We start from the raw sequence: 12,926 nt of genomic DNA on the forward strand, positions 1-12,926 counted from the left end.
TGAATGATTGTTGAGGAGCGAGTGAAGAAGACGAGGTGTAGAAGAAGATCTGGAGTCCAAGGTGGAGGGGGGGGGGGGGGGGGGGGTGTAGGAAGTGTTTGCTGAGTGGGTTGGGGTTGAGTACACAGTAGCTCTACTGACCTAGAAGGACAATATTTGCAGACCACACTTGACATGCACAAACACACGCCCACATGTAGTGCACAGGGAGAAAATACTCCTCAACAACAAAGGTAGGGCGACTTATTTACCAAATAGGTGCAGTGCACACTGGTTCCTTCACTGCACAGCATGCACTCAACTTCTGCTAATGCTCCGATGAAGCAGAGGTGCAACAGCTGTCTGATCTCTGTTTCACAGAAACTGGTTGTTGTCCTCCAGGAGGTCAGTTTGACCTGATACAATATTCATTCAGTCAGAGGATCAGAGCCACTAGGGCTGCAACTAACAATTATTTTTAACATTTCAAAACCGAAGATCCAATTCACTAATTTACATCACATAAGCAGAAAATTGAGAAGCTTAAATTAGGTTATGTTTGATAGTTCTGTTTGAAAAATCAATTCTTTGATTAATTTTCTGTTGAGCAACTAATCAATTAATACTTATTTCAGCGATGAATGCAACACAGATTCAGACACAAACCAACAAGCTCCAGCTGCAGATTGTCTTGTATCTCTTGAGGCCTTATGGTTTTTGGAGTTGTACTGGAGAAGATGCTGTGCGGCAAAATTAAATCTTATTTCCTGCAATTGTCTAAATTTTCTGCAACTCATTGTATTTATTCTTTTATGATCCACCCCGAGGGAAATTTGGGCTTTTTCACAAAGATGGTCTCACCCACTCACCATCCTGTTATCACATGTTTGCCTGATAACCCTCTTCTGTTCATTTCCCTGTGTGCTAAACCCCAACCACCTGGCAAACACCTCCACATTGATTAAAAAAATAAAAAACATCATTGATAATTTGCTGCTGCTGCTCTGTGACCCAGATCTCTGCTATCATAGCCTAAATTGCCCTGCGTGAACACAAACCAGTGACAAGCTCATTTATCCTGCTAAACTATAGGTAGCAGGCCAGTGAGGGGAGAAGTGCATGACAGGTGAACTATGAGAGGAAAGGCATGTTCCCTTCTCTGCATATCTTCCTAGAAATTCAATGTGCCCTACGAGTGCTTAAGCTGTTTGTTCTGAGATGAACTCACATAATCGAAGGCCTTAAAGTTAATTATTTCATTTTGTTCTGCATGTGAACCTATTGCATATTTGCATAATGCTCCTGAAGACAGGTATACACAAGTTACTCTAAACCTTCCTCCAGCTGAGCCCAGCCCTGCTGTGACAAAAATAATTTCCATTCAGAGTTTAGGGTTTGCCCTGAGTCACTCATGTCTGAGTCAGCAAATATATATCTGTGTTTCAGGGGAGTTTTTGTTGCTGTTGTTATAGATGGACAGCACCTCATTAATCCCGCCTGTAAATCACTTATAAAGTCCCAAAGTCACATGTCTTTGTTCACCAGCCTACAGATTTTCCAAAAGGGGAAATGTTTGGTCATTTCCAGATCAGTTCTACACCTCTGGCAACCGGCACTACCTAAGGAAATTAATATTAGCAGTGGTTCATGTGGCTGCCTACAGGCAAAGAAAGGTATTGCTAGCAAGTGGCAGCAGTTTCAACAATCCAGAGGCCATTACTTTCCTCGCCTGTAGATGCCGTGCATCGGCTTGTCTACATTTACGGGCCAAAACTACTTTTTTTTTGCTGAAAGGTGGCACAAGTTGATAGTGTTAAGTAATTTGTCCGTTACACCATTAGTGAACTGACTGAATCGCCATCAACTGTGGTGATTGGTTCATCATTTACAGAAAAAAAGGTCAAATGTTTTCTTTGTGAAGTCTTTTCATTATCTTTATATTGAGTTTCCCTATTTACACATAGAATTTAGAATATGTACACATTTGATAAAATAACATTAATAATGATCAATAATAATCATTCATCTGTTTATACACCAGCCTTCACTTATGGATGTTCACAGGAAGAGTTATAGATATTACATTATAATGTGTTATAAACCATTATGTATGTGTACATCTATATTATATATATGTATATATGTATGTGTGTATATATATATATACCGGTATATATATATATATATATATATATATATGTATATGTACACACACATACTTTGTGTATACAAAGGTGGACTTAAAATTTTTATTTTTAACTGTGGGTTTGACAAAACAAGTTTCTGAAGACATTACCTTGCACTCAGGACATGTTTTACTGATTTCTGACATTCGTATGACATGAGGAATGAAAAAGGATCATACAATGTTGAATGTTGTGTGGGCCTGTTTTGCCTCAATGACACTTTGTCTCCATGATTGCAAATATGAAAATATGATTAGTTGTGAGTCAGAAATGAGTCTCTTGCAGAAGTCCCACCCTTTTATTACAAGTACTGTGCCTCCCTGCATTACTGTTTCAGAAGCTGAGGGGAAATTTTTAATAGAATCATAGGATGGTGACAAGAGGGACTTTCACTCTGCCACTGATTACTCTGAATTTCTTGTTACCGTAGGGAAAAAACCTGAACTTACTGTTCACTGTTCACTTATAAATAGAGAAGTTGAGAAGTTTCTTCTTTTGTCCTTCTCCTGTTTCACGATCTATTTGTGCTTCATACCTGCTCGTATTGTCACCTCTGTGTGTGGATCACAACCATAATAGAACAACTGCTTGACCTCCAGTTGAACTACATCACAATGCTAACCTGGATTAAAAAACACACCCTCAAAGACACACACACACACACACACACACACATACACAAACACACTCCCCACCTGCCTGCAGTCTCTTTGTTTCTTTGGAGCCAGGCGAAGGGTGAGGCTTTAGTCGTCATGTTCACACCCTTCCTGACCCAGCAAGCAGGCATCCTGCTCTCCTATTGGTCTGCTCCCCATCTGGAAGGTGTGTGTATGTGTGTATGTGTGCACGTGTGTGTGTGCACGTGTGTGTGTGTGTGTGTGTGTGTGTGTGTGTGTGTGTGTGTGTGTGTGTGTGTGTGACCTGATTAAAGTCCACAGTCTGGAGACAAGTTAGCCTTTAATTATTAACAAATGGGTAAGCACACACACACACACACACACACACACAGACTCCCTTAGGGTACATTCTTTGACACTTCATGTTGCCGTAATGCTCCAGTGACCCCCCCCCACACACACACACACACACACACACACACACACAGACTCCCTTAAACACAATCATTTAGGCACAAACAGAGTCATCTCAGCTGCACCTGGTTATTCAAAGCTAAGGTAACTGGAACTGGAACCTTTGAAACCTCACACACTTTTGATCCAAACACTTGACAGCCCTCAATAGCTGGTGTGTGCGTTTGTCTGTGTGTGTGTGTGTGTGTGTGTGTGTGTGTGTGTGTGTGTGTGTGTCTGTGTGTCTGTGTGTGTGAGAGAGGTTTCACTGTCTAGTCTTTGACACTGAACAGTTTCTAGCCCCATCACACCTGGAACTGGCTGTGTTCTCGTAAAATGTCACGTCGTAAATTTGTCTCTAGCATTGTTTGAAAGTGTCAGGCATTTTCACGACACACCCGCCGTTAAGTGGAGTTTGACGGACAACATTTGTTTGTTAGCATGATGGACAGATTGGCAGTGTGAGAGAAAAGGTCCTCTGGTGGAGATTGTGAAAGTACACAGGAGGAGAAGACGTGAAAAATCTGACAGAAAATCTTTTTTTTATGGCTATTGTGTGACATGATTTACTGGAAGTGACGTCGAGTGTGCTCAGACACACACACACACACACACACACACACACACACGCAAACACACACACACACACACACACACACACACACACACACACACATACACACACACACACCTCAGACGCTTTCCAGTCACTTAACTACAGACCCTCGTTGAGCCTTTTCCCTCTACTTTAGGTGATTTACTTTTCACCACTTCTCAAGGAGTGTGTGTGTACGTACATGAGTTGTTCAGAAGTTTTGCGGTTTATTTTGTTTTCGTCTGCCGTGGAAATAAACTCCTTTATATAAGTTACTGATGATATTTTTTTTAAAAATACAAGGCAAGTGACCAGGGTTATGGACACTGGTGGAACGTAACAGAAGACATTTACTAAAGTAGGCTCCTGTACTTTCGTATAATTTTGAGGTATTTGTACTTTATTTGAGTATTTCCATTTTATGCTGTACTTGATATTTATATCACACTGGACGACAGAGGGAAATATTGTACTTTTTTTTAATATGATAAAATTATGAAATACAACCCCTTTATAAAGATTAAACCAGTGGCCCACTACCTTTTTGGCCTTTGACCCCTCACAAAAAGAGCAGTGTCCAGTTGAGGCCCCTTTTTTGAAGGCCACAGAGGTCAAACTCCGATATTTCACAAAAACGGTAAACGTTAGGGAAAAGTATTAAAACTGAATCCAAATTTATCCAGCAAAAATATGTATTTTCTTTGCTCTGACACCATAAATCATCTCACAACCCCCTGGATTTAGCTTGTGACCCTTACAATAGAGTATTTCTTCAATGTTGTACTGGTATCGTTACTTAAGTAAAGGATCAGAGTATTTCTTCCAGAACTGGTTACAGACCATTACTGGTCTCTACATTGAACCATACTGAAGAGGAAAGTAAATGAAGAGATCAAAATGTGAATTTAGCCTGTAAATGTGTTATTGTGTATTAACTGTGTGTATTGACGCCCGTGTGTGTGTATGTGTTTTATTTTGTAGGAGCTTGGCCTGTGCAGCCATGCTGATGTATGATTACCCTCTGAAGACAGACATGGAGACGGTAAGGCACGTGTGTGTTTGTGTAAATGTAGCTTTGGGTACTTGTGTGTGTGTGTTGAGTGCTCCTATCATGCCCGGACATGTTTTTAATGCCATACAGTATCTCTGACCCCTGCACACACATGCACCTCTTCACACACCTACACACACTCCTGCTACGTGTCTAGACAGAGTGGTTCCCACATTCCAGCTCTTCCTGGACAAACAGGCTTCTGTACAGTGGGTATTTGCATACAATGGGTACACACACTGCCAGGCAGAAGGCTAATGAACACACACACAAATGTACTGTACTGTAAGACATAACAGTTATCTGCTCCCAAACAGAAATGGGTTTAAAAAATTTTTTGGCTGGCTGAAGGTGTTTGTGTGGCAGAAACATGTTTTCCCTGTTATTGAATGGAGAACGGAAATTTTTAACTCCCTGCTCTTTTGTCCTCCTTTGCTGCTTCCTTCTCCTGTATCCTCTCTTTCTCTCTCGCTCACAGTCATTCTACTCTTCGTTAGTGAAAACCCCGGAGCCATACAGAGTGATCTTCCCCCATCCCGCCCCGCTCTACCACGCGCACATGCACACCTTCACCCAGTCCCACTCCCCCAGCAACCCCACACACACCCAGCTGGAGCCAGTGGACCTGTCACTCAGCAAGCGCTCCTCCTCCAGCTCCTCTTCCTCCTCCCCTCCATGCTCCTCCGCTTCCTCCCCGGCCTCCTCGCGGAGCTCCCCGCCCTCGCCTTACAGCATGGCGAGCCGCGCCTCCCCCCGCTGCTCCCCTCCACACTCCCAGCTGCGCTCCTCGCCCTCCCACGGCGTCCCGCCGCCCAATCCCTCACTTCCGTACCCAACCATGGTGGCTCCTCTCATCAGCTCGGGCTCCGGGGTCATCCAGGGGTCAGGGGTCATGGTGTCTCCAGTCATGGTTCCTTTGTCTGTCCTCTACTCCTCGCCTCTCCACCTGCACCAGCCAATAATGGTGAGCCCACCCGTTGCCTGTGACGACGACCATCATCGAAGCAGAGAGCACAAAACAGGTGAGACCTCATTTATTGTTTTACTCAGTTCAATTTCTACTTCTATTAATTCATTTTAGGTTTATTTGATTTGAGCTTTAACATGAGACAATGTATATGTTGGTAAATTATTGTACATGAAACAAACAAAAAATCTTACAGAAATCTGACAAAATAACAACAAAAAAAACATTAAAATTTACCCAACATATGTCAAACTTTCTTCTTCAATGTACACATACCTTTTACTGAAAATGAAGAAGTGCCTCTCGTTCCTCTATTCTTAGAATAACATTTTAGGCTGATTCTCGTTTCTTAGGGAAGCCATGTTTTTTTGGTTCTTTTTTCTGCGGTCAGCAGAAGGTCATTTAAAGATTTTCAGAAATCACCATCCCCACAATCTGTCATAGAGACAGATACAATTTGAGAATTTCTTTTTAATTAAATAAAAGTAAAAATTATATAGTAGTTATAAATATATTTCACTCTGGATTAAAGCGGTGGTCTGACCAATATTGCCATCCTTAAAGTCACACCGCTAGCATGGCTAGTTTAAAGATATTTTTGATAAATCCAAATTTAAAGGAAAAACCTTAAAATTCTGACCTAGTTAGAAGTTATAAACAGAATATTAATGTGAGTAAATCTCGACCATACTGACCAGCTCATATCCGCTGATTGTTTTACATCTACCCAGTTCATTCCACGAAGCCCATGGAGCTGCGAGGCGATACCCACGATTTGCACAAGCCAATCAAAACAGAGCCTTGCCCTGAGTTCACTCATGACCCCCTCAGCAGCCATGAGATGAAATCATCCGTCATCAGGATACCACACGAATACGAGTGAGTAACACACCAATAGACTCATACAGATTTTGAAAGAAGCACCAAAAGTGTCACAAGTTTTACTGTCTGCTGCAGCGCTTCCCCTTTAACTTTATATGGAAGTGGTGGTCAGAGGGTGCAGTTCCAAGACGAGGGATGGGTATCATATTAGATTTTTCGATACCAGGATTTAGGTCCTGATATCAAAGCAGTCCTTGATTTGTTACCATAGTGCAATGGTTCTCAAACTGTGGGGCGGACAAGGCTAACGGGCAAGGAAAATCTAATTCTAATCTAATTCATGAAGGAACACTTACCAATAAAGAGTGCTGCACACAATGTATTAAGGCAGCAAAACAACATACACTGTACAAGTTGGACAGGTTCTTGACCAGAGAGAAAAGACTCTTGATGAGTGTCCCCAAAAAAGTAGTTTAAATGAAGTCATCTGAACCTCACACATTAGTCCAGTCCAAAACATGATAGACCTTATCTTGCACTCAGGTTTACTGTCGTTGTTGCTGCGGATCTGTGTGAATTGTGTCTAAAACTTGGGCAAAGTTTAATTTTTCATGCTACAGTAATTCTTGTGAATAGTTCCCCGGGGAAAATGTGCAAAGTCCTAGTCTCTCTGTTTCCTCTTTTCTTTCCTGCAGTGGGAATGTGGGTTAGCAGAAGTTCACTTTAAAAGAAGCTCAGAGATGAGTTTCTAATTTACAGAGATAAAACAGTACCAGTAACACAAAAACAACAACAACACGGACACACTGACTCTACTGTATGGTGGGGTGTGTCAGATTCCCTCATTCCTCTGTGGCGCCTTTTATTCTCTTATTTCCCGTCTTGTTTGCACGTCTCATTGCAGAGTTCATATCAGCCATCTCATTCCTGTCACCTCCTCCATTCCTCTTCACATCTCTCCTTTCTTTCTCCTCCTTCCTTCGCTCGACGCTTCCTGTGTTTTTTAGCGCTCATTGTCCGGCATCTCCCATTCCTGGTTGCCCTCCCCTCCGCTCTGCTCCTCCCTTCCTGTTACTCCTCTCCTTCCCACTTCCTCCTCCTCCTCACCTCCTTCATCTTTTGCAAAGTAACGGCTTTTCCTCAAAGAACTGAAAGCAGGTCAGATGTAGACGTAAGAGTCAGGGAATGTGCCAGTTGTGTCAATGCCAGTTAGTTCTTGCTTGTCTTGTACTGTAGTTGTAAAGGTGGTTGCCTATCACCGTGCCAACTGTGAAATAATTAGACCCTAAAGAAAGTGGGCGTGTCTTTATCCGTCATCACCTCTGAAAACACACTTGCATATGAACAATATAAATATGCTGTATGTATACGGTAAAGAGGTCAAGTTTTCTCAGTGTGTATAATAATGATGGTTTGGCCTATGTGTGTTTCTATGTGTGTGTGTGCCTGCATGTGTGCTTGCGTGTGTGTGTGCGTGTGTGTGTGTGTGTGTGTGTGTGTGTGTCTGTATTCTTTAGCAGGGGATTTTCTGCACATTCCTTTTACACAGAACTGATCTGTGAGGGATTCATATTTCAACACTCAACACCTGCTCTCAACTGCCACTTACGCACACCCACATGCACACCCACACACACACACACTTTAATGATGGCTCTTTAAGTGCAGAAAGACAACTCTTTTGTTGTTTCCTTTTTTGAACGTAAAACACTCCTCTGTTCCTTCTCTACTATTCTTTTGTATCATATTCTGTTATTGATTGGTGAATTTATGTTATACTTTTGTACAGAATTGCTTTATTGACCACACACCCACACACACCCACACACACCCACACACACCCACACACACATACACGCACACACACACACACACACACACACACACACACACACACACACACACACACACACATCTGCTTGGGCTCATTGAAGTTGAGTGTGTGACCAGAAAGATTGCAAAGTTGTATCTACTATTTCCCAGTTTTTTCCAGCTAGCTTTTCTGACTTTCAGCTGTGCGTCAACTTTCACATTAAATGAAATTCCAGTGAATGAATTGTTAAATGACGACCACAAAAATGCGAGGTGACAGGACAAAAGTAAGGCGTGGTGGACTGGAAAAAGGCGAGCGGCATTTTTCAACTTCCTGACTAGTAGAAGTTGTTATTGCATTGGAGAGAAGCTGCCACCAAATTAAACTTGCATTTAGATTTCAACATCATGAAGGAGGCAGCTGCTACAGCGCCCTCTCCTGGTCAGATCAGACAAAGACAGGTGAAGTGGTGAATAGCAGTTGACTCATCACAGCATCTTTTTTTCTCTCTCTCTCTCTCTCTCTCTGTGTCTTAGGGGCAACAACCCATCAGTAATAGTTCATTCGGGCACAAAGCATCCTCTCCCTGCTGACTCTCCTGATTCACTGAAAAAGCGACGAATTCACCGCTGCGACTTCACCGGCTGCAACAAAGTGTACACCAAGAGCTCTCACCTCAAAGCACACCGCAGGACACACACTGGTGAGAGGCTTCACACACAAGCTTTATTTTTACTCAGCTGTGTTAACATCTTAATCCTCTTTTATACACCTTATTAATAATCATCCTCTTAATTTTTCCTCTCTGTGTGCAGGTGAGAAACCCTACAAGTGCATGTGGGAAGGCTGCACGTGGAAGTTCGCCCGTTCAGACGAGCTTACGAGACACTTCCGCAAGCACACAGGAGTCAAACCGTTCCAGTGTCCCGACTGTGAACGCAGCTTCTCCCGCTCTGACCACCTGGCTTTGCACAAGAAACGCCACCTCCTGGTGTGAAACAGTGCTGGGGGCAACTTGAAAGGAACTCGGCGCTGGTTTTCTACGTCGGACTGTACCACTTTGACTTGAGGTTTTTTGTTTTTAAAGAGCCGGGCTTAAACATTGGACTCCAACGGGGAGTGGGGAAATGTTCCTCAGGGTGCAAGTTTTCACCTCATTAGCCTGAATAATGAGCTGGTGTTATCCATCAGATTTATCATCAGCTCTTTTTGACATTGTAATAGAATTGTAGGTGTTGTACCAGACCTCTGATCAACTACGGAAAGTCCAGACCCTTTTTTTAAGAAGAGGCTGCAACATCTCAGCTGGCCTGAGAACAGCGTCCTCTTGTGGCCACAGAACCAAACTGCATTGACACCCGCTGTTGAAGCCACACAGCATGCTCAAGCTTCTTTTTGCATTTTTTCTGCATGCATTCAAGTAAGAATTGTGGACCTACACACACACACACACACACACACACTCACACACACACACACACACACGTGTCACTTGCTAGCTAGGCCAATATAATGTGAAACTCTCCAGAATGTATCATATCACATCTACTGTGCATTGTGTCATACTTCAGCTTTCTTTCATCAGCGCAGCTACCTGTGACATAACGCTAATGCTAACTCCTCCTTCATGGACCGACCACAAAAAAAAACACCACACACCTCATCTGCCTCTACCAGCTTACATCATGAAGGTAGCTAGAGGTAGCTAATGCTCGCATTCCCTTGTACATACATGCAAATGTTTAACGGCACACACAGCAGAATACATGCACTTAATAAAAGCAGCTCAGCCTCTGTCTTGTGTGCTTTTGGTATTTGGGTTGAAAAAAACGGGGACTGTGGGTCTCATTCATTGTCAGAGTGAAGTCTTTTTTATGTTTTCATTCAGAAATGTGAAAGTTGCTGCACAGGGGCATTATTGTGTTAGTGAGGAAAAGACACCACTCGGTTGGTTTAGGGGTAGAAGCAATGAATTGTGTTTTACCAATGTTTTATATCACAGTTTATGTATCTATAAACTATTGTTTGGTTTGTGATGTGACAACGTGGTAGCCTTTTTTCATTGTATTACGATTTTATATGGGGAAAATACAAAGTGCAAAGCAGGGAAATTTGCTCAATAATTTTTGTTTTTCAGGAGCAGATGAGTTTTATTCCAGTATACCTTACAGGATATCTTAAATAGGATATTTTGAAAGAAAATGACATTTAATTCCACAGTGTTGAATATTGCAATAGACCATTATGATTCCAATCAAAGGTTGTAAAATAACAAATTATTTTCTACAACACCCTCGTCTTTTTTAAATGCCATCACCACTTTAGAGAGCATGACTTTTTTTTTTATAGCTTCTGGAGAACAAATAGTTTTGTGTATAGCAGCGTCTTTGTACATCTTTAATGTGCACTTTATATACAAATATACAACCATATATATATAAAACATTCCCAAAGCCAAACATTTTTAAATCAGTTTGCTCTATTCACAGATCTGCTGGTCAGTTTGACAGTTTGATCTTTCTAATTATGTAATACATGAGGAAGGTGTGACCCTTTCTTTCAGTCACATGCACACAATCAAACACACATACATACCGAATGTAGCGGCTCAACTGATCTGCATTTGCTCCTGGATACTCTTTGCAGTTTTTGCTTGTATATGTTTTTGTATCTCTGCAAATATAAGTTTCATATATAAATATATATATATATCTATATAGATATATATAATTGATTGTTAGAATGAAAGGGCAATTAAAGGTTTTTATTAAGCATGATTTTGATACTCTCATAATAATGGATATTATACATTTCTATACTGTTGTGTCTATAATAAACCCTATCTCTTTTTAATCTAAATGTTGGCTATTCAAAGGGAACATGTTAAACTGTGAATATGTAACTGTACAGGTTTATCTGCAATTTTGCATTTATTTTAAAACAGAATATTCATACCACTTAATAAACTTATTGGCAATATTTGCAGAATGGAGTGCTGTGTCTTCAATTGTGTGTGTGGTTGTTCTGAAGTGGTTATCGAATTTGTTAGAAATGAAATGTAACTAAGTGAATTTATTTAGGTACTTATACTTCATAGAGGTACTTTCTGTTTTACTTGAGTGTTTCCATTTTATGCTACTTCTACTTCATTTCAGAAGGAAATATTGTATGTTTTATTCCACCACATTTATCTTACAGCAATAAAACTAGTAGTAGTAGAATAAGAATTTAAATACATCATAATCTCATAAAAGATAACTTTTTTTTTTTTAAATTAAAGTACAAACAGTACAAGTTTATATTTGACAATATTTAAGTTATGCTTGATATTCAACACATAATTACGCATAATTACAACAATATACATAAATACAAAGGATACATTTTGCACAATGAGTATTCTTACTTTTTATACCTATAGTCAATTTTGCCGCTATTTTACATGCGTAAATGTTTTAATGTGGAACTCATTTCTCTAGCATAATGGAGTATTTTTATACTGTGGTTGGCTGTGGCTACTTTTTATCTTAATACTCCCTCCACCACTCCTACACAACGCACACAAACACACAGTTAGAATAATGATCTTCCCCGTTACAAATTTGAGTAATTAAGTAAAGCAAACAGCAGCAAAACAGAGAGGTTACTAGTTGTAGTCTTTTGAAAGACCCCACTTCCCACTTCGTCACTATGTATGTCGGTAGATGATTTGTTATGAGAAACTATAGTTAGATGTAGTCTTCGTGTGTTTTGTGTAGGCCATGTACGTGGCTGCCTCAGTTATTTGGCTTATTTCATCGGTACCCCATCAATGTGTATCACAGGAAGAAAAGTTGGGCTCGTCCGGGATTTGAACCCGGGACCTCTCGCACCCTAAGCGAGAATCATACCCCTAGACCAACGAGCCGCCGTATTCGATCTCCGAAAAATTGCAACTTATAATATCACAAAATCCACGAAATATTGTTTTTTTCCGCTGTTTTTCTACAGTTATATACTATACCTCCTGTTGTCGAGCTTTTTGACTCGACGTGCCGCGACTCTGAACCACATTTACTGTATTTCTTAGTCAGACATCAGTGTCCAGGCGAAGCGAGATGACTCACTCCTGCTCACTTCCCTTTTCGCCGTAATCCTTCGAGAGGCTGGACAGCGTGAACACGGTCAGACACACTTGAATTTAACGTTTTTTTTTTATGGCAAGTGGCAACGTGATTTGGCCATAAACATTAACAAAGTATCTAGTAGTTGTATTGTGATTATCGTTCTCCTAATCTAACGAACTTGTACTTACAATAAGCATTTAAAAAAGGCCATGAGGGTGAAACTGAAGGGAAAGCATCTGCTCACAATATTATTTACTTTATTATTTACTGCACGTAAGTACAATTCTGAGGTACTTGTACTTTATTAGAGTATTTTGCATTTTATACTACTTTATAT

At 40.9% G+C, this 12,926-nt stretch overlaps 1 protein-coding gene and 1 non-coding gene across 2 annotated transcripts in view; one reads left to right on the forward strand and one right to left on the reverse strand.

Annotated features, from left to right (window-relative positions):
* The window catches only part of klf3 (Kruppel like factor 3 (basic)), a 15,763-nt gene extending 4,292 nt beyond the window's left edge, over positions 1-11,471 (forward strand). Inside the window, exons 2-6 of the mRNA XM_023418483.2 lie at positions 4,812-4,872; positions 5,360-5,903; positions 6,580-6,727; positions 9,020-9,186; positions 9,299-11,471. Coding sequence (XP_023274251.1) covers positions 4,831-4,872; positions 5,360-5,903; positions 6,580-6,727; positions 9,020-9,186; positions 9,299-9,480 — 1,083 coding nt within the window. The 5' untranslated portion in view covers positions 4,812-4,830 and the 3' untranslated portion in view covers positions 9,481-11,471. The remainder of the gene's footprint in view (positions 1-4,811; positions 4,873-5,359; positions 5,904-6,579; positions 6,728-9,019; positions 9,187-9,298) is intronic.
* An 847-nt stretch (positions 11,472-12,318) lies between these two features.
* trnap-agg (transfer RNA proline (anticodon AGG)) lies at positions 12,319-12,390 on the reverse strand. The gene has a single exon. It is a non-coding gene; the product is annotated as a tRNA-Pro (tRNA).
* Between the last annotated feature and the right edge of the window lie 536 nt (positions 12,391-12,926).

This window comes from Seriola lalandi, unplaced genomic scaffold (genome assembly GCF_002814215.2).
Source record: "Seriola lalandi dorsalis isolate HSWRI2012SDOR001 ecotype SW California unplaced genomic scaffold, Sedor1 jcf7180002054582, whole genome shotgun sequence".
NCBI classification, from domain to species: domain Eukaryota; kingdom Metazoa; phylum Chordata; class Actinopteri; order Carangiformes; family Carangidae; genus Seriola; species Seriola lalandi.